At 37.8% G+C, this 23,272-nt stretch overlaps 1 protein-coding gene across 1 annotated transcript in view; it reads right to left on the reverse strand.

Annotated features, from left to right (window-relative positions):
* The window catches only part of LOC145689861 (discoidin domain-containing receptor 2-like), a 563,912-nt gene that overhangs the window by 163,226 nt on the left and 377,414 nt on the right, over positions 1-23,272 (reverse strand). The window contains exons 7-8 of the mRNA XM_081764129.1: positions 2,481-2,614; positions 692-899 (exon numbers count right to left, since the gene is read on the reverse strand). Coding sequence (XP_081620255.1) covers positions 692-899; positions 2,481-2,614 — 342 coding nt within the window. The remainder of the gene's footprint in view (positions 1-691; positions 900-2,480; positions 2,615-23,272) is intronic.

Below are 23,272 nucleotides of genomic sequence, written 5' to 3' on the forward strand. Positions count from 1 at the left end.
CAAAAAGCAGAGACCAATCTGGGTGCACAAATGCTTCCTTTTGAAATTATAAGCTGCCGAAAACATGAAGAAATGAAATTTAAAGGTCCATAGCTCCAAATCTATAGGACTTACCGTAGTCGGGACAAGATTTCACTTAAGAACTAGTATGTACCCTATCCAAATATCCAAGTTTCAGAATCCTGCGGTATTTCTGCAACAACTTTTATAGAGGTAGTTGGTGAGTACTTCAAATTATGTGCCCATAGCCAAACTCCCTCTATGAAAATTATTTCGGAAGTATCGGAGTGTTCCTAAGTGAAGTCTTGGCCTGAGTACAGTAGGTCCTATAGTTTCGGAGCTATGGACCTCTAAACTTCATTTTTTTCATATTTTCGGCAGCCTATAACTCCGAAAGGAAGCATTTGTGCACCCAGGTTGGCCTATATTTTTTGTCTTATTTTGGTGTCAGGAATCACCTCCCAAACGTTTTCGGTGTTGTTTTGAAACACCCTGTATTTTGGAACATAAAGTGGATGCTGGTAGGTTATTTTCCTCAACATATTTTGTTCAATGCGTATGTAAGTTAAGGAGTGATACGATCATGATTTAACGAAAAATAACAAAAACCCGCTTAACAGTGTCGAAGTATTCTTTAAACCAATCTACCATCGTATGCAACCGAATCAAAAACACTTTATTATGTACTTACCAGAGTCAAAATATACTTCGCTGACCATAATCCACTTGGATGCAAAGTACAGTTGTAATTTGACGAACTGACCAATCCCATTTTGTAAGTTGATGGATATATTTCTGGCATGCTCGAGCGCAGTGTCTGGCATATAAGTGTAGACTAACGGACGTCCGTTGAAGAACTTTCCTCCAATACTGAAGGAAATTTTAGCTTTTGAGAACACCTGAAATCAAAAGTAACATAACACACTTAGTGGTATATTAATGTATGAAATACAAAAATCAGTTTAATAAATCATATAGCTTCATTAATGTATGAAATACAAAAATCAGTTTAATAAATCATATAGCTTGCTTAAAAGTAAGAGAATTAATTTATATCATAAACTTTATGCTAAATTTAAAGAATAGCATAAAACTTTTAAAAAAATCATATAAGTTAATACTTTTAAAACAATGACATTAACCCTCACCTTATGGAAGTAATGCATTGCAAAAATCTTTAACTAACTTTGCTTTGTAAATTCCTTGAGGTGACTTACCAACAAACTGGAATATTATATATGTATTTACATATTATTACTTTAAATAAAACATTATTTCCATAGTATTTATTTGGCATAACTTATAAAGTCTCATTCAAGTTATCAGATACTTGCCAATTTAACAGAAACATCAGCAAAGTGCAACTTATCAGATCAAAAATGCGCTAGTTCACATTTCATCCTCAGAATAGTTCTGATGCTACGTGGAATAAAGTTACAGTGAGATGAATGGTAGCAAGTTGAAACATTACACCTGAGAGCACCGCATCACTGAGAGAGATTATTCGTATCTCCAAAGTCGACACACATGTTTAATCACTTTCATAGGGGATTTGGTGGGCCAGGGAAATTGTTACACTTGTTACGGATGCCCTTGAAACCCAGGGGCGTAAATAAGGGCCCGGCAGACCCCACATTGCGGGGAGGCCTCAAGCCATCAGGGCCCCCAAATCGTGAAGTGAAAAGTAGGGAAGGGGCCCACTCCATGTTGTCTGCGAGAGGGCACCCAAGCCTTTAGTAACGCTACTGTTGAAAACACACCACATCAGCTTTACCTCTGTAAATGGGCGCATTATCATGCTGAAATATTGGTTAATATCCGGAGACAACATATGGATCATAGGATACACATAGTCTTTCTAAAATTGTACATAATCACTGCAAGTGACGGGATCGGTAAGCGTCAGCACAGGATCCATTGAAAAGCAGGATGACAGAGACGCTGCAATGTTTCACGGTTGGTCGGAGACAATGCCTATTGTACGCTTGTTTGGGCGTCAGTCACAGATATACAAGATCCGTGGATTGAAATAGGTTGTAATATCTAGTGCTTTGAAAATTGGCTTGAAGTAAGTTCCATATTACGTAAGTGAGGACTGTAAGCAAATTGACTTTACATGAACTATTATTATTTGAACAGGTTTTTTTGGTAGAGCACTCAACTCTGATGCTTGAGGTCCTGGTTCGATCCCTGCTCGCGCCAAGTAGGCTTTGTAGTGCATAAACGCCATTTCAGGGTTCTCAAGGCTTTTCAGTTTTCTCCCACTTTCTCCATTCTACCGTTTCCTTCATTATAGTCACCACCGTCCCCTTCAGCTTCGGAGCATAAGTCTGGGACGTTAAACTTAACAATAAACGCAACAATCGAATAATTCTTATTCGAGTAATGCTTTGTTTGTTGTCCTATATTCTAAGAGTGGTTTATTCTTATTTGAATCATTATACGGCATTGAATTACAAAGTTAATATTGTTTCACTTACCTGAACATCTCTGGTGAAGAAATTGTTGGTGTAAAGGGTCACAGAGCTGAAATTCCTTACTTGGTCGAACTCAAACAGAACCTCCACGTAGCTTTTAGGGGTCGTTCCGTTTTTCCATCCTACCCAGCCTGTTCCTGGAAATATTAAAAGATGCTTTCAATTACATTATAGACCTAGGTGTTTGTTTATCTAATAGTAATAACACCAGTGAAAATAAAAGCAAGTATAGTGTAAAAAGAATCGTTGTATACTTGACGGCAGGAAAGTTTGTGTTTCAAGGTCATGCGATGTCTTTACAGTGTTGCTATATAAGATGGCGTAATTAGATAGAATTGTCATTATAGAGTAGGGAATAAACTCTAGGTATCATAGGGTCAACAATGCCAGACGCTCTTAGAGCAGAGGGGGAAGAGAGGAATGACAGATTTACCTTTATAATGTTGAATCACAAAAATACTTGTCGCTGATTTTATAAAAATGAAATATTTAAGGTTTACGTCCCACGCTTATGCCGGCTAGGTTAAAGGAGACGGTGATAATGAGAAATGAATGAAATGGTGGAATGAACAAGGGAGGAAACGGGATAATCCCAGGAAAACTAACGCTCACGGTGTTTGTCCATCACAAAGTTCACTTGGCGCGAGCTGGAATCGAACCAGGGACCCCAAACACTAGAGGTGAAGGCTCTACTACTAAGCCACCGTGGGCTTTCGCTGATTTTCGGGAAGAGAAGGGGGAGATATATAATGACCGAAATTAGTGTCGAATCTATAGTTTTCGGGTCGCTGAGACAAAGTAACTACAATACTAGCAAGTTTAAAATATTTTCGTGGATTTATGGGAAATATTGTAATCTATTATAAAATTGAAAGTAACTACGTTTGTGATTCTTAATCTCTTGAACCACCGACCTATCTCAATCAAATTTTTAACATAGATGAGGTTCGGATCCGGAAATTCTTTTTATCATTTCTCTTCGACGGTAGAGCTTAGGGAAGGAGGAGGGGAGGCGAAAGATATATAAAAATAAATAAAACTTACTAACTCTTGAACCACCCCATCGATCTCGATCAAACTGTCAACACGAATGTGCTTCGGGAAGGGGATGGTTTTCTTCTTTTTACTTTGACGATGTAACGTAGAGAAGCGGGAAGCGAATATACATATATTAAAAAATGAAAATGAAAGATACTGTCTTTGTAACTTAATAACTCTTGAAGCACTTGACCAATATGGATCAATTTTCAACATGGATGAGGTTCAAACTTGTGATAGTTTTTATTGCATCACTTTGACGGTGAAGCTCATCCGTGGCTAAGCGGTTAGCGTAGGCGCCTTTGGTGTGGGAGGTCCGGGTTCGATTCCCGGCGGGAGCTCATGTGGTTCGGATTCCACGTTAATCAGTAGGTCCACGTCTCATATAGCCTCGCTGCTGAAAAGGGACGTAAAACTCAAAAAATCAATCAATCAACTTTGACGGTGAAACTTAGGGGAGAGGAAGGGGGATATATTTAAAAATAATCGAAAATGACTTATATAAGTGTCGAATTTATAGTTTTCGCGGTCGCCGATAAGAACAATGACACTTCCGATGCTATTTAAATCTAAATTCAGCCTCGCAACTTGGGAAGGAGGAGGAGAAGATATATAATGATCGAAATTAGTGTCGAATCCATAGTTTTCGGAGTCGCTGAGACAAACAGTAATACTTCCGACGCCATTTAAAACCAAAATCAGCCTCCATTGCCCTTTATGTCCAAAATGAAACGTATTCTCCCCGTGCGAGAAACGGCGTATTCTGCTAGTGAATAATAATAGTGAAGTAAATTAAGTCAAAATCTTCATTGATTTTGTTCACAATGCACTGCTAGATGAAGGTATATCCCTTTTTCTCCGACATAAATTATCAGGCGCTATTGTTATTCATGTGTTTCGTGTAAAATATCTGATTAAATCTATTCATACCGGGACAGCTGGCATGGTCCAGTAATCAAGCTGTATTTTAGACAAGATAATATGATGGAGGAACGAACGGCCTATCCTGTGAAGGTTAATCTTACATAGGAATACTAAATTTACCCGTTTATACCCAGATATAACTTGTTTTGTGGAACCCCAGCCAATTTATTTGAGTACAGCAGGTTTCTAAATATAATTAGAATCAAATACCGGAAAATATTTTTAAATATTATTTTGACTTTTGTTCTGATAGACATATTTTTATTTTTATACATACTATTAAGAACAACAAAAGAATAGATCTAATAAACATTTTCAACAGGTTCAGAGTTGTTTAAAAATTAATTTAAAATGAAACAAGTACGATATGAATCTAATCATAATTTGTTACTTTTTCAGTGCTATGATGTTGAGGTAATCACAGAGTCAAAACAATAATCCGCTATAGCTGTGTTGCGTTTGTTGATATAAATTGCTTTTTGTTTAGACTTTCTTTAGGCCGGGCCGGGCTTGGGGCTTGGGCGGATTAATTGCAGTTCTTTAATGAAATGAAATGAAATATTTTAATTTAACTTCCCATGTTCATATCCTTTAGGCTAAAGGAGACGATGATTAAGGCAAGTGAATGATAATGGAGGAATTGCTGGAATGAGAATATGAGGGAATAACCCGAGAAAACCCTCAGACACAATGTTGTCCACCACAAACTTACTTGGCTGTAGATCGAACTAAGGACCCTACGCACCAGAGGTAACCGCTTTACCACTGAGCCAGTATGACCTCCTGCCGTTCTTCAATAATTATTGACTTAAGTTAAATGATAGTTGTAATAAAGGCAAACGTTGAAGTCTCTGTGCAGCAGGGTTGCGAACCGTAGCGATTCTGTCGGAACCAGGGTTGCCAACTTTTCTTAAGAAAAAATTGAGACGGAAAAATCGGTGTTGGAGACCCCCTCCTCGGAAACGATTATACGTACGAGTCGTTAAAAACAATGTAAATAATCATCTCAATAACACGAATTTGAATGAATGTGGCACCTTATTTTCCAAAACAACCACAATTTATTTAATATAAACAAAGTTTAGAGAGAGAACTCATTTGTAATAAAAAATCTATATAGTTTTCTCTCTTACTTGTAGTCGTCTCTGGAGAGGGGGGGATCCAACACTGACTGTTCCGTCCCGATTTTTCTTAAGAAAAGTTGGCAAACCTGGTGGGCACCCAGATGAAATGAAAGATGTTGCAAACAATGCAATATTTACAATTGGTGTTGCTTAGCGGCGGCTTGCTTATCGGGTCGAACCGGGCTAAGGTCAAAAACTTCCAACGGTATGCTATGGGGTCAACAGTTCTAGGGCTTGGTATCCTCCAGTGTTTCTTCCAGACATGTTTTTGAGGGGACACTGACCCCCCTCTCTGGAGCTCTGAGAGTGTCCCCCGGAGGAGACCAAAGTAACGCGTCTATAATATAATAATAAATATAATAGTACCAGCAGTGCCCCCGGAATACTAAATTTGCCCCCGGAACATTTTTTCTGAAAGAACGACTGTTAAGTTGATTTTGAGTTTAACGTCCTCTTCAGCAGCAAGGTTATATGAGACGTGGACCTACTGATTAACGTGGAATCCGAACCACATGAGCTCCCGCCGGGAATGGAACCCGGGACTCTCACGTCAAAGGCGCGAAAGCTAATCGCTTAGCCACGAAGGAACTCAAAAGAACGATTGGTATCCTCTAGTTACACATATGCATGCCACTTTTGTAAAATTGATTTGTCCTTCCCGGTATACGTATACTACTGACAGCAGCGACACCTTGTAGCCAAGTCTAAATCCTTTTCCTTTATCAATGTTTAGAATCAGTATGCGATCAGCAATAGATTTAGCAAATAAATTAGAACGTAATCTTTTCTAAGTATTTATTAGCTGAGTTCAATAGTCTGCCATACACTAAAGAACATTCGAAACAGACATTTTAATATTTTCCATAGGAAGAAGCTTGCTTGGTACATAATTAAACACAAAATATTATTTGCTGGGCAAAACAATATATTAACATTAAAAAACTACATACATGTGACAGTTTCGCCAACTAAGGCTTTGACTTCATCAGGCATTCTAAGTATTAAATACATTATGCATTCTTGAGAACAGATTAATGGTTCGTATTAATCTTAATTTAATATTGAAAACTTACAGAGAATACTACCATCTGATTTCCCGTTCCAATTAATTTTAAAAGCAATTTTGAGGCTTATTTTGAATGCTCGCCAGTAGAGCTCTTTTGAGGTTAGTTCCAGCAGTATGTTATATACCTCATTCAACTATTTTAACTTTCTTTCACGCACGAATGTGTTCGCAGTAAACTATTTGAAAAGAGCATATAAAAAAGGTTTAATAGATTTTATGCTCACCAAAAGGTAACTCCGTTTGCTATATATTTTCATTACTTTTTAGAAAAGCGTTTCATCTGTTTTTGAACCTTTTAGTGTGCAGCAGTTTGCTACCGCGTAAATGTTATGCCTTTTGAAAGCGTTTGACTTCTGCAGGATCGTCTTTTCCTTTTTTTCTTATTTCACAAACTCCGCCTGTCGTGAATATTATAGTATTTGACTATAAACTGTAAAAAGCCAGTTGGTTTATACGTCTTTTACGATGCAATGAAACATGTCACAAAAATCGATGTACCTTCTTTCTTTCCTTCCATTTTCCTAACTCCTAAAAGAAGCTAGTTACTCTCTAATTTAGATTAGAAGATACAGTTCTCTGATACTCTTTGCCAGGCCATCTCTACGTTAATTAATTGATTGCTATCTTGTCTGACACTTTTAAGCCCTGCATCGTCCTGACATCTGGTGGAGAGAAACTTAAAGACTCGCTCTTTTAAGAAGTTCTACGGAAAGTTAACAGAACTGCTATGCACTACTTTCTACGTAGATACGGTACACTGCAGTTTACTTCAAAGTGAAAGGATAATAAAAGAATACTTGTGTTTTTTTACGGTACAGATTCACTTTAAATTTGCCAAAAAATGGTAATTTCGCTGTTTATTTTTTTCTTTTACTGCAAATGAAGGAAGAAAAATTCTGTGTACAGTTTTCGTCAAACTTATGACGTTAAAGATTTATTAATATGGGTCAGGTTTGTCGCTAATCATAAAATTTTCAAAATTTCTCTCGAATACACACTAACTCGGGTCTTTTTTTAAAAAAAAAGTATGAATCCTCTATTTGCAGCAAAGGAACAATTTGGTCAAAATAAGTGCAATAAAAAAAGTACCGAGGATATGAACATTTTCTAGTACTGAAAAGCATAAAAACTAAATATAAGATTAAATCTGGAATACTGAAGAACATAAAAACTAAACCTATATTAAATCTGGAAAGAGGTCGCAGAAGCTCGTAGCATTATTTATGTGTAATTATATGACAATGAAACAGTATTGCCAACTCATATTATAACTACAAACATAAAGTCTTTCCAACCTTAGAACAAAGTAGACGTAAACAAAGCGAAATGTATTACTCCGAGGCTCACACGTGCTTCGGCAGCGAGAGACGTTAACAGCAAGATTGTCTGCTAGGTTACTATCGTCGCATAATTTCTAAAGTGTAAGGCTCGGTTGGTTGGTAAAGAATTAACACATTGACCACTGTTATCGTTGTATAAACGAGATTGCCTCTGTTCCTTTTGCCCATTTTTATGTTTTGTAACATGAGGCGGACTATTGTCACTTATCGTCGCCATGAAACTCTGCATTCTATAATTTCAAATGACCAGAGTCTGAGCTCACAGGCACACGCATGCGCAGTAAATATTATATGTTCAAACACGGATGAGGTTGAAATAAAATTATATCTGTTGTTAAACATTATATACATTGCGTTTCTTATCACAAAATGCAGGATAAACTCAAGATATCTTTATTTGAAAGTATTATCTTAGTAGGGATTATATTGCGGAAGGATACTAGTGCAATGAGACCAACAACCAATCACTGGTCATAGACCCACTGGTACTCCGGTCGGTTTGTTTACATCTACTTTTTTCTAAGGCTGGAATGAGTTTAAATTTAAAATTTACATAGGCCTATGAAGTTAGCATTCGGAAGAGTTGTGGGCAGTGTTTCTTTCAGAAAAAAAAAATGTTCCGGAAGGGCGCACTTAGTATTCGAAGGAGCACTGCAGGCAAGGGCGCCCATCAGGGAGGGCAATGTGGGGCGCTCGCCCTTCCCTAAGAGGAAATTGTACTTGAGAATACTGAAATCTCAATAGAATTTTCACATTAGTTACAGCAACATTTGAAACTATATTTGAGACGTCGCTTATACTTGCCCCCACCCCTTGGAAACCACAACATGGGCGCTCTTTATTGCAGGTACTATTTTGTTTATTATTTTATTATAGACATATTATTTTGGTCTCCCCCGTGGGGCACTGACCTCTCAAAAAAGATGCATGGAAGAAACAGATTGTGGGTGTACCAACATTGATATTATTAGTGGATCGAATACCTTAAAATGTTACAAATACGGGTAAAATTTTCTAAGGTGTATAGTGCGATAAAGAGCCGCAGTAATTTATCTAACTTATTAGCTTAGTAAGATTAGTAGATTAGTAGGTAGGTAGATTAGTGGGTTATCTAAATTATCTATCTACCAACTGGATTGCCCTAGTTCAATTTTCGCTGGGGAATGAGTTCCTAGTTCTAAGGCGAAGGTATGGTACTCATTTTATACTCTCTGTAAAACGAATATCTGTGAAATCTGGAAACAGTGGCGGATCTAGAACATAAAAACTAAGGGGGGGGAGTCAGAACCCATACTACGATAGATGTATCATGAATTTACACTTGTTCATGGGTCCTGCAGAAGTTTCCAACATAACTCTTTCCCGATGGATATTATTGCTAGCTTGAATGTTGACATTGTGGATCTCAAGTATTATTTTACACATTGTATAACAGGAAAACTGAAACTGAATCTATACCGGTATCTAATGTTTTAAAAAGTTTCCAATAAAAAGCTAAAAGGGAGATAGACGTGATGGAGCTTTTTCCTATGCAAGGCACACATTTTTTTCCCAAGAGGTAAGGGGGTTTCTTAAACCTCGTAAAGCGGTTTTACAAACTCAGTTCTTATGTGGTTCTTACATGGTAAAATTATGTATGCCTTGTTCTTTACAGAGCAAGTCAAAATGAAGGACCCGGTTTCAAAAACTTATTCTGTGAAATCTCATAAACATGTGTTATTTTGAGACATGTGCTAAGACATGTAAGTCTCAAAGTTTTCTTCAAACATCTCACAAGTATACTATGTGAGCACCTCGCGTAACACGCTATATATCAAGCCGATAGTCTATCTTCTACTAAACCTTTTGTAGCATGCCCTGAGAAAAAAAAATTGTAGGTGGCGTACTTAAAAAGATAGGTTACATGCGTAATTCCTGTAGTTTTTGGACTTAACGTACAGCAGACTTATAACTGAAAACGCATGCTTTATAATACTTTCTGTATAAGTGTCCCATCTATACGTACCTTCCGTATGAAACAATATAGGCGGTCAGGATCTCACATACAAATGGACGTATATAACATATAGCTGACGAAGGTAACTTAAGTATATGCATGTGATATACGGAAAACTGTTAGATGTCAGATATCCTGCAACGGCATGATGTAACATCTTAGGGCAGTGCCTATGTAGCATACGGATAACGTATGCTCCGTACTGATTTCTATAGTAAGCAAGAGGATACCGTCTATTTGTACAATATACCGCTGTCCGGAGAACGGATTTTTCTCTGTGTGTTGCGCTCAATATCAGCCATTTTCCTCAACTGCTCCCTGCTGACTCTAGCGGTAGAAAGGGTGACATTCATAAATCCTAAACGGCACAAGTCCTAAAGGGCATAAGTCCTAAAAATATAGGCACTAGACCTAAATTTTAGGTCTTGTGCCGTTTAGGACTTGTGCCACGAAATGATTTTTTAGGACTTGTGCCGTTTAGGTCTTGTGCCTTTTTCACTCACTTCCTTTAGTTCTGAAATTCTCCCACCTCCACACGAAATTACGACGATGCAGCAACGGGTGACATTCATAAGTCCTAAACGGCATAAGTCCTAAAAATATAGGCACTAGACCTAAATTTTAGGTTTTGTGCCGTTTAGGATTTCTACCGTTTAGGACTTGTGCCGTGTATCAGGGGTAAAAGTAGATCTGTAAAGGTAAGGGGACACCTGACGTCACGTCGTCTCCTGTGCCTATCTTTGCTCATTGCAATTTTATTAGGAAGTGGAGGACGCCATAGATATTTTTGGAAGCGGGGGAACAGCATCCACTCGGATCCCATCTCTCTCTCTCTCTCTCTCTCTCTCTCTCTCTCTCTTTTTTTTTTTACCCCTGCAGTGTATGAAAAATAAACTTTCAAAGTTAACCTCTCGAAGCGCATGCCTCACAATAAGGTATGTTTGTTAGAATTCATAGAACAAATTTGGGAAATCGGGTCCAGCATTTTGACTTGCCCTGCATTTCTTTGGCATAACCCTATCTATCCATAACCATCTGAAAAAAAATAATTTCCGATTTACTCTCATTTGATGGAATTCATGTTTACCACCACGAACAAAAAATATCAGAAGGAATTCACAAATCTTACTCGTAGCACCATAATCTAATATAAATAAAATAAAAAGTTTGTTTGTGTGTGTGTCTGTCTGTGTGTCTGCGTGTGGCCTGGGGACCAGATGAGTGGACCGGGAGTTACCAAATTTGGATCATGGGTATCTTGGTCCAGGCCCCAGACCAAGACGAAGCAATTTTTTTTCAAATTTCGAACCAGGGGGGTCTTAGGGGGGTTTACTGGGACCGGTCTGAGGGCCAGACAAGTTGACCGAGAGTTACCCAATTTTGGTCACGGATACCTTGGTCCAGGCCCAGAGACCGAGCCAAAGCGTTTGTTTGAAATTCGAACCAGAAGGGTCTCAGTGGGGCGTTTACCTGGACATGTAAAAGTAGTAGAAAATGACCGATATTAGTGTAGAATAAATAGTTTTCGCGGTCGCTGAGATCAATAGTGAAACTCTGATCGCATTAACTTCCAAATTAACCCTATTCCGCTGTGGGCCGGGGGTCACCGGGAGGGAATACCGAGATATGTAAAAGTAATCCAAAATGACCGATATTAGTGTCAAATCTGTAGTTTTTGTGGTCGCTGAAATGAATAGTGATACTCTTATAGGCGTTGACTTCCAAATACGGCCTGCATGCGAAGCGAGGAATGGGTATATTCAAATAGTAAATAAAATAAAATAAAACTTAAAGAGCACTGAATCGATCTTATAAAATTAACGTAATTATCACATAAAACAATCAACTCTTTACTAAAAGAAACAAGGGATTATAAAATTCAAACAAGATAACATTGATCGATGTTCCAACAACTAATGAAAAAGAAATGAAAGCTTCAATATAACGTCTCGCAGCTATGTCCTGAAGTAAAGGAAAGGAAACGGATAATTAATTAAAGATAATGTTTTATAAAAGAATTGGGGGAATGGGAATGTGGGAGGAAACGATAGAACTTGAGGACACGATCTTGAAATGAAATCTTTGAGTTTTACGTCCCACGATTATGCCGGCTAGGCTAAAGGAGACGGTGATGATGAGAGATGAATGAAATGGTGAAATGAAGAAAGTGGGAGAACTCCGAGAAAACCGATGCACACTGTGTTTGTCCACCACAAAGTGCACTTGGCGGGAGCAGGGTTTGAACCCGGGAACCCAAACACCACAGGTGAACCCTGGACCCCCCTGGATAGGGCCTGCTTAGCCAGCCAGTGGGACGTAAAACTTAAAGATTTCATTTCATTTTAAAGAATTGGATGAAGGTTTGTCATTTGTCAATTCTCAAATTGATATTTTTATTTGCTTTTTAGCGGAAATGAGTACGAAATATCTATGTGTGTGTGTATTTTATAATTATTTAATGCACGTATTTCAAAACTGCAAAAAAAAAAAAAAAAAGTGCTTTCTAAAATTATCGTATATTTATTTATTATCGCAAGGGAATTATTGTATATCATTATTGTATGCTTCAAGCCTGAATCTGTCCATCCGCGCAGATACCATAAAAATTAAGGAACATAGATACTTCTCATAGGACAGATTTAAATAACAAAAAGTAAACCAGAAAGAATTAGTGCAAACTGTTCAAAACAAGCTTTTAGTGCAAAACATAACGACAAACAAAACAAAAATAAAGTATATTTAACAAAAGTTATTTTACTGAAACAAATTATTTAGAAGAACGATCTCAACTTTAATTAATTCCTTTTTATTCTGCTCCTATCATGGATTTGTCCTTACCACCGCCCCTCTCTTGGCTTCCTAAAATAATTATGCTAATATTCTGTGCTGAGGAGCCTGAGGTTTATTTAATTTTCTGCTCGTGGTTTCATTTTGGTTTTCAGACAAAAGATAAGAAAAAAATACAGAGAACAAGCAGAAAGAAAGGAACAGAAAGATAAATTGTGAAAAGAATAGAGGGAAAATAAAGGACAGATCTTAAGCCTTAGAGAGAACAGAGATTTAACACAGTCTAGGGATCTCATCTATCTATCTATCTATATAACCAAAAAGTTCTGTCGCTTTTTGTGGAGGTCTGTGTTCAATTGTCCCTCACACCGTGAGTTGAATGCGAATGGAGGTAAGGCGAAGGTCACTTGTTGGTGGGGGTATATTCAATATACTACCTGGTTGTGACAGTCCAGTTACAACCTGAACTTGCGTAAGGACCGAGTGAACATAGGACCTCCACAGAGCGTCGTAAGGGTGTGTATCCTGTTCAGTGTTGAATTCAGACATTTTCACCCGGGGGGAATGTGAACTCCTCGGGAGGGGAGTTTGGATGAAGTAATTTCTACATTTTGTGATTGAAATTTTGAGTTTCTCCGGGGGGATGAGTTTTCTTCGGGGGGAAATTCCCCCCCGGGCCACCCCCTGAGTTCAAACTGGAGTCAAACGCCGCTGGAGCGGGTCGGAAGATATGCCAGGCATTTGGTGAGGATGTCGTGACTAGGCGAACAGTGCAGTGGTGGTTTAACAAGTTTAAGGACGGTGACGAAACACTCGAAGACGCACTACGTGCCGGAAGACGAACACGTGCACAAAATGAAGATATTCAGGCAGCTATTAAGGCGAACAGTGGCCAGACATATGAGGAACTGGAACTACAATTCAGTGTGAGTGGAGAAAACATTCGGCAGCACCTCCACCCAAGGGCGCCCATATTTTGGTTTCCAAGAGGGGACAAATATACGCGACATTTCAAATATAGGTTCAAATTTTGCTGTAACTAATGTAAAAATTCAATTGGGTTTTCGATATTCCGAAGTACAATTTCCTCTAGGGGGCGAGCGCCCCGCCTTGTCCCCCCTGATGGGCACCCTTGCCTCCAGCAACTTGGGAAGCACTACAAGTTGGGTCGATGGATCCCACGTGATTTGACTCCGGGCCAGAAGGCAACGCGAGCAGACACGTATGTTTCTTTGCTGTCCCGTCTGAGGAAGGAGCCATTTCTGGACAGGGTGTTGACATGTTATGAGAAGTGGGTCCTGTACGAAACCACGGCGCCGTCATAATTGGTTAGCATCCCATCAACCGGTTCCAAAACAGCCGAAACCAGCAATACACCAGAAGGTCCTCCTGTGTGTTTGGTGAACTGCTTGCAGTATTGTGCATCGGGAACTGCTAACAGCTGGTCAGAGGATCAATACAACTGTGTACTGTCAAAACTCAAAAAACTCAAAACTCTGGAGCGGAGCACTTCTGAATCGCAAAGGGGTCCTCGTGTTACGGGATAACGCTAAGCCCCACGTGGCTAGGATGACCCGAGACACCATTTTACGCCGTGGATGGGAAATTCTGTTGCATCCGCCATACTTCCCTGACATTGCACCTTCCGATTATCATCTGTTCCTTTCCTTGGACAATCACCTTAAAGGACGCCAGTTCAATTCCCTAGAAGGTGCAAAATGCATTGATACCTCTTCGCTTCACGGCCCACTAAGTTCTACAACGCCGTAGATGCTGATGGAGACTATTTTTAATCTTTCAGGTACGTCTTAGGTGACATATCGATGTTCGAAGGTGGTGTGTGGAAGAGCGATAGAACTTTTTTGGTTATCTTTATACATAAGTGTATATATATATATATATATATATATATATATATATATATATATATATATATATATATAGGTTAAAGGAATATATCGCAGATTCACATTAACTCGTAAAGTTTATTATTTTTTATTAACCTATAACATTATCCAAAGATAAGATCCATGGATAGATCACATATTGCTGAACAAACTGAGATGTACGGAGCTACATGCTGATGCGTAGTTTTCGAAGCAATCAAGAAAAGTGAATTTTTATGGCGTTAAAAAGCTTGATGTTTGTTGCCATTCTGTTGCAATTTATACTTTTTATTTTGTTGAAAAACCTGGTACGATTGACCTGATTTCATAAATTCACGTTAGGTTTAACATTGGACATATTATCACTAAACTTTGGAGACGTATTGAAAAAACTCAAAACTTTTTTTTTTTTTTTTGCAGGTTCGCTTCTAATTTCTGCCATAAGAGCGCAGCATTGAGCATTTATCCAAATTGGCGATAGGGGCAGAGAAAGCTTATGTTGTTCTCGAGTTTCATTCACGGCAGTCTGACCTAACCAGGGCGCAAAATTTCCGGTCGCCATTGGCGACTATAAATTTAAAACTGGCGACCAGTGTTCAATAGGAATGTTTCTGCCTAAACTCACAGAGCTGCGCAGTTTCTGTTTCGCAACGAAAATAATCGTCACTGAATGAGAGAAAACACGGAAGGGGGGGGGGGGAGACGTCTCATAATCTGTACGTGAGAAATACTGGCGACTATCATTTTTGGATTCGCGAGTGTGTCTAACGTTGAAATTTTGCGCTCTGGTCCTAACAGTGTAACGACTCTTCTGAACGAAGATTCACCTACTACCCAAGATCAACTTAACCCCGCTTCCATTTTTATGTTCGTGCATTCATAAACAGGAGACTGAAATACCGATGCATCAGTCGTGGTGGGGATGATGACTAGCATTTTCTGACATGGCCTCCATGCTCTCCGGACCTAGCCCCTTGCGATTTTTTTTTATTGTGCATGGGGTTATGTGAAAAATACAGTGCTTATGCCTCCTCTACCAACAAACCAAACAGAAATGAGAGCTCGCATCAACAGTGCTTTCCTACGGATTAATGCGAACATACTGCACCGAAATTACGAAGAACTTAATTATCGACTTCATATTTGCAGAATTGCTAGGGGTCACATAGAGCACGCTATAATATATCACTAAAAACTTTTTTGAGTTTTTCAATATGTCTGCAAAGTTTTGGAACAAAATGTCCAATATAACAAAGCTACAGTGAATGAATGAAATCAGGTCAATCATTTGTAATAACCTTGTCTCGTATCCTTGTATCGGGGACCGTGGTGGCTTAGTGATTTATTGCTCATTTCTGGAGCGTGGGAACCTTGGTTCGACTCCAGCCCGCGCCAAGTAGGTTTAGTAGTGAACAAATATCGTGTGTGGTTTTTTCTCGGGATTCTCCCGTTTTCTCCCACTTTCTTCATTCCACCATTTCATTCGTAATCAATCATTATCATCGTCTGTCCCCTTAGCTTGGTGGATAATGTTGGGACGTAACACTAGAAATTTCATTTCTTTCAAATGTTATTTATTTATTTATTGTTTTTTAAATGAAATTAAATAAAATCTGAGTTTTACGTCCCACTGTTATGCCGGCTAGGCTAAAGGAGACCGTGATGATGAGAAATAGATGGAATAGTGGAATGAAGAAAGTGGGAGGAAACGGGAGGACACTGAGAAAAACCACGCACACGGTGTTTGTCCACCACAAAGTTCACTTGGCGCGAAGCTGGGATCGAACCAGAGACCTCAAGCACCAGAGATGAACGCTCTGCCACTAATCCACCGCCTATTGTTTTTGAAACATATATATTGTTAAGTACTATATTGGTACCCATTGCTATTTTATTTATCTTACCAGTGGCAGTGTATTACTTATAATCTACACTGAACTGATGAAACAAAAGCAAGTATTTCTTGATTTTGTTTCTGCTGTGATGAACCTTTGGGTCTCTTAAGCCATACGAAGTGAGCTAGTTGACCTGCTCTAAAGTGATAGAATTCAATTAAAAGACGAATGTATACTTTGTGAGTCAATCTACTACGGGTACAAGAGTTACCTTCCATGTTTTTTTTTAAACTTTCTTTTCTTTCTCTACACACATTTTCCTTTTCTTTTGCAAGATTGGATGAGTAAGAAAAGAGAAGATAAATGAAGAATAAAGAGAAGAACTAGACGATAAATAACAATCAAAGGGAAACGAAATTGGGTTCTTGGCTTGTTGCTTGCATGTAATTTCCTTCCCGTTAGAAAATTCCTTCGGGGGCTGTAGACTGCGACGTCTGGCTGAGAAATATTTTGCTTTTACTTGTATTAAAAAAGCGAGAATAGTACAAAACATAAAACTAAGTTTTGTAATTGAGAAAATGAACTTATAAGAATAAAAAAAAATGTTATTGGCTACTTCTATAACTAGCCCACCTACTCTACTCTGTTCGCCCATATACATTGTGGAAACACTGTTACCTCGGCATACTAGATAAATTGAAACTAGAAAATTGCTCTTATTTTTTTAAAAAAATATTGTATCAAATTTTTCGTATAAAATAACAGAGACCTGATTAATTCTCTTCATATCCGAAAACATCACTATTCTGAAGGATAAAATGGCGGGACTTTAATGAAGCGAGGTAATCTTTAATAATTTTGGCATACTGATTACAAATATGAAGGCAGATTGTATGCTACCTTACACGCCAGGATTTTTGTCTATTTTACTTCATTTATAAATATTTATATGTTAATATGGACAACAGTACGTATCGTATGATATCCAGTGTTGCCAGATCAGTCAGTTGAAAAAGCAGGAGATTCGAAGATAAAAAACAGGAGAAATCAGTAGACACATACAGTGGTAGCGTTTGAATGTAAATCCGGGGGGCCGGGGCAATAAAATTTGCCATTATTAAGGGAGCAGTAGACAAAACAAGCAGTCCAAAATTCATTTCCGATGAACTACATTGAGCAAATAAAAGGAAAGTCCCGATTTATATTAATATTATTTGATAGACACGTGTGTGAAGTAAAACGTAGTGGAAGAGGAGTGGGAAAATGTATTATCATGCACGTAGCGATAACGTAGCTACATGGTACAGTCACACGTGATTGTGGCGTAAGACGATTTCTTGCTAACGATCGTGGAGAAATGATCTAAGCCTACTCTTCCAACCCAAGTCCCAATCTAAACAACACTTACTTGTAAATCTTACAGAAAATCAGAATATAGACGAATCTTATAGAAGATGACGTACAGTTGTATTCTTTGGATTCGTATTATATACAGTAAAGCTCTATAACTGTATGCTCTACAGAGCTTTGTGTATTATAACAGAGAAATTTCATCTTTTTATGTGAGAAAACATTGAAAATTCAATATTAACCCTGCACGTACACACTGGGGTCTGTGGGACCCCAAGGCATATTCATTTTAATACTATAGCAATTCTATTTATTTTTGCACTTTGGGCTACAAATGTAAATTAACTTTGTAACATTGTCTATGCGGAGTAATAGAAGTCTAGCCTGTTTAGTGAGACTCATTGTTGGAATTAGACGTTATTTTCGCTCTTGCGTTGATTGGGGTCCAGCATACCCCAGTGTGTACTTTAAGTAAGTGATTTTTTAAAAAAAAAACATTTTGATAAAATGGATTTGGAATCTATACGACATGCATTATTGGAGAGTGAAGATGATATGGAAGAAGATATCCTACTTACAACAAAGCATCACAAAGTTTAGTTTCATAATTGTCAGAAAGGTAATAACATTTACTGCTGTTGGGGTCCCACAGACCCCAGTATGTATTTTAAAGGAAGAATTATTTTATAAATTTGCCTCATTTTTTTTTCAAAATAATACAGTAACTAGAAATATTATTTTCAGTAAAATGTTGGAACATTGTTGATAGATATTGTGTAAAAATGTATGAGTTCATTAAATAAAAAGAAACTCCATAATTTAGAGAAATATGATTGGGGTCCTACAAACCCCAGTATGTACTTTGTGAGTAAGAAAATTAGTGTGTACGTGCAGGGTTAATAATAATATATTTCTTTAACTTCTCGAAGTAACCAAAAGCAGGAGATTGTTCACTTTTTATTTTCTTTCGCAGTAGATCAGTAGAACGTGGAAAAAGCAGGAGATCTCCTGCAAAATCAGTAGATCTGGCAACACTGATGATATCATTTTTCTTTTTGGCCAGACCTGAACATTTAACTTGATAAGTTTTGTGGCCAGACATGTATAAACATGTTTTTTTTTATGTACAGTTCAAATATAATACTTAAAGAAGCTATTAATAGTGCATGTATTTTCAATTATAAAGAAGGAATTTTGTGGAAAAATGAAAAAGGTAAATGCAGAAATTCTTCGTAAAATACATCAGTTTCAATATATTTTATCTTGAATGTTATTATTGAACATTTAGTGAGTAAACTGCGTTTTAATTAGTTACAGAAATTATAATATAACGAACTTAGGACTAATAAATAGATGTTATATACTGAGCAGAAACTTTGCATACTGTATAAATTATTTTGTATGAATGTTAATTTTTACAGAAATTTGTATAAAAGACGACTGGTCTATGTCAAAATCTCAGCCAAGATATATGTCTAAAATCCATTTGATACTCGATTAATTAAAATACTGAGAATATTTTGTAATACAATACAATACAAGACAAGAAAATGTAATGTAAGACATGTATATCTCAGTTACTCCGTAACGTTTTCTCTTGCCACCAAAGTTACGTATCCTAAATTGTAGCCTATGTTCTGGAGCTATACACTCTTTCTCTAAAATGACCAACAGTAGTCTACCATCATCGTTTCATTCTTCTTTGATAATATTCTGTTCCTTCAACTTGATGTCCCAATGAGAGTTTTTTCCGTGTTTATCACTAAAAGCGCCGAGACAGTCAGAGAAGTAAACCAAGTGGCTATTCAGAAAATGAACTTTAATTCTCATATTGCATTCTAACTCCTGAAATACGGTTTCTATAATGTTCTTGGAATCAGGTTATTTCCAGTAATTCAAGATATTTTTCTCCATATTTCTAATCCTGTCTAAATCCAGTAGCGATTTCTCCGTGGGACAGAGGGAACAACTTTTTCTTTCTTTTTGTGTATCTCCAAGTAAGATTTACATTATTCTAAACCATCCATTTTCTAGGGGAAGGGGGAGGGGAAGTCCCATCGCTGCCTTATTGCGTTCAAGCTCCATATCGTCTGCTCTGCTAGGACGCAACACTATTTAACATTCAGCTGTCGGTGGTGCAAAGAACCTTTTCTTCTTAATAAACCCGAGCAGACACAAATATAAGTTAGTGGTAGTGCTCTCAAACGGGTCGGGTCAGCTCGGGTCGGGTTACGGGTCGGGTCGGGTCAGGTCAACTCGGGTCGGGTTATCGGGTCGGGTCAGTCGGGTCAGCTCGGGTCGGGTTGTCGGGTCAGGCTACTCGGGTCGGGTTATCGGGTCGGGTCAGTCGGGTCAGTTCGGGTCGGGTTGTCGGGTCGGGTTATTCGGGTCGGGTTATTCGGGTCGGGTTGTCGGGTCGGGTCAATCGGGTCAGCTCGGGTCGGGTTGTCGGGTCGGGTTATTCGGGTCGGGTTGTCGGGTCGGGTCAATCGGGTCAGGTCGGGTCGGGTTATCGGGTCGGGTCAGTCGGGTCAGCTCGGGTCGGGTTATCGGGTCGGGTTGTCGGGTCGGGTTGTCGGGTCGGGTTAGTCGGGTCAGTTCACTTTGGTCAACTGAGTTTAGGTTGAGTGTAAACTCGGCTGGAGTCGAAAGCTGCTGTTTTTCACTAGCTGCCTAATTAAAAATAACAATTTTCAATTGATTTTATAGAAACCATAAATCTATTTTGAACACTTGCAGCTAGTGTTTTTATGATAAATGCTTATTTTTCTACTTGTGTGTACTTTAATTTTTAAATGTGGAAGATTGATTTTACCAATCGACTGTAATATTAATATCTACGCCAATATGGAGTCTGGATTTAGAAGAAAACTAGAAGTTGTTTAAGCAACGCCAAAAGAGATATTGGATATGGACGACCAAGCCCAAGCAGGGCCGCGGTGGCTCAGTGGTAGAGAATTCATGTCTGGTGCATGGTGTCCAGTAGCGTAGCTAGAGTTTTTTCCAGGGGGGGGGCAATGAAGGGCCCAAGAGGATTTTGAGGGGGACATCTCCAATATATATATATATATATATATATATATATATATATATATATATATATATATATATATATATATGTGTGTGTGTGTATATATATATATATATTCAAGGTGAATGTTTCCATCTTTATTGTTCATGATTTTACTCTTTGGAAAACAGTGAAAATATAAGAATTTAGTACCTCAAACAACTAGGATTCATTAATGCAATTGATTTCTAATATAAGTAAATAGTTATTTAATCATGGCGTTTAAAATATGTGTAGCTGGTTGACTTAAGTGGAAGCAAATACACTTTTACAGGTAAGGAAAATAACTTATAGGTTCATGCCTCTACTTGAAGAGGATTTTTCTATTCGTGTGGGCAGCAGCAAACATATCCACAACTTGTTAAAGATCTAACGATTTAGCAATTTTCTTCTCAAAATAAAGTAACACTAAGTTTTTCAACCTATCATGAGTCATTGAATTGCGTGTACAAGTCTTTAATCTTTTCAAAGAAGAGAATGACCTTTCACATGTAGCACTAGAAACTGATATAATCACAGAGATGATACCTAGCTTGTAGGTTTCTAGGAATGCGTTTTTGTAGACACAAAGAAGATCAACGAAATTCGTTAAGGAATCTGCTTTCGTTTTCTTCTCGTCTTCATACAACTTAATTGTTAGAGCAAGTCACATTATGCTTTATTTCTTGTTTAATTATGCTTTTTTTAAATTATGCTTTATTGTTAATTTCAATGATTATTTTACATTAATCGTGTATAATGTATATTTATTATACATTAAATATTCTAAATATCTTGATCTATTTATTGATATTTTTTTGCAACTAGTTTCTCTCATATTTAATGAACTTTCTACTTAATTCATTGTAAAGAGATGTGCTTTGCTCGAATAATTTTTTTCTATCATTTGTGTGCGCCTTACAGGTACATATATACAGAAAGGGAAAGTTAAAGATGCCACCAAAAAGTACAGAAAGTGCTTAAGTTCAAAAAGTAAACATAACAATACAGTGACAACGCCAGAGGGGGCAAGGGGGGCGAGCGCCCCCCTAGTAGCTACTTCTGCCCCCCTGACTGCCACCTAGACTGCCCCTCCAGACTCGTACAATCTTTAAACATTCTTCACGTAGTATTTTATATCAGTATCATAACCAATCTCATTGACAAATTGTAGTCTACTTTCCATGAATTTACTATGTGGCAGATTAATCCTCAAGCTTTCTTCTTTGAGCGTCACGCATGCATATTTCTGTTTTCTAATTTAGCCCCTTTTGAGGTAAATTTTAGTTATACTTCTTTCTTATGATTTTTAATAATTGTGCCTAGCGAACAATAGTAGATTTGGTCGACTTGTTTTCTTCTCATTGGATCAACTTCGATTGGAAACAAAAGAAAGGTAAAAACAGTTACGTAACTTGTTTGTATTTGTCCAGGTTTGAAGTTTTCAGCTTCATATTTTGTTTTATTTAAAACTTCTTTTTTCTGAAACATTATTCTCGGCTTCCAATATTCAGAGGATGTGCTTATAACAGCTTAGTTTGCAACTACTAGGGCTTAATTTTTTGAAGGAGATAAAAAGAGTTGTGTTTTCCCTTCCTGCAAATGATAATAATAAAATTATGGAAGAAATTGATTCCCAATAAAATGTATTGTCAGAGTGCTGATCTTTAGTTAGTAATTGGTTTATACTAGTGCTCCTTTACTTATTTTGTTTCAAAGTACTGACGTGACGTCTACCATATTAACTAGGAACTGCTGAAAAATTCGTAGCCCAACCCAGAAGGAGTGCACGTGGATTGGTGAAGTTTTACTTCTTCTTCTCTTCCCCCGAGAGTCAATATACTACCTTGTACAGTGCTCCAGCTTTTGCAGAAAAGTTTAAAAAATCTAGATTTCCTCGCACCACTGTTCGTACCAGTACCCCTATCAGATCTAAAATGGCGTCTTTCAAGTGGTATTTAAGTTTGGGAAATAAGTACACGTAATAGTTAGACGGAGCTAAATCTGCGGAATAAGAATGATGATCTAGACATTGAAATCCTAGATTATGCAATGTCAGTTATGTTCGCAGGGGCTTGATGGACAGGTGTATTCTCCTGAAGGAACAGAATTCCTTTCTTTTCATTTTCCGCAGCGTTGAACTTTGAATTTTTCTTTCAGCTTTGTAAGTAATGTATAGATTCTGGATTAAATATCTGACCATTGAGGAGGTAGTCTACCACTCCATACTTATACCAGAAAAATGTTCCAAACAGTTTCTCAACCTACTTCTGTGTCTTGAACTTTTTGGGGCGATGGAGAAATGAGTGCTACTACTCCATTGACTGTTGTTCCGATTCAGGATCATAGTGGTACAACCATATTTCATCTATGGTTACTATTCGTCAGCGAAATTGATCA

The sequence above is a fragment of the Thermobia domestica genome, chromosome 7 (genome assembly GCF_964235325.1).
Source record: "Thermobia domestica chromosome 7, izTheDome1.hap1.1, whole genome shotgun sequence".
In the NCBI taxonomy this organism is placed as follows: domain Eukaryota; kingdom Metazoa; phylum Arthropoda; class Insecta; order Zygentoma; family Lepismatidae; genus Thermobia; species Thermobia domestica.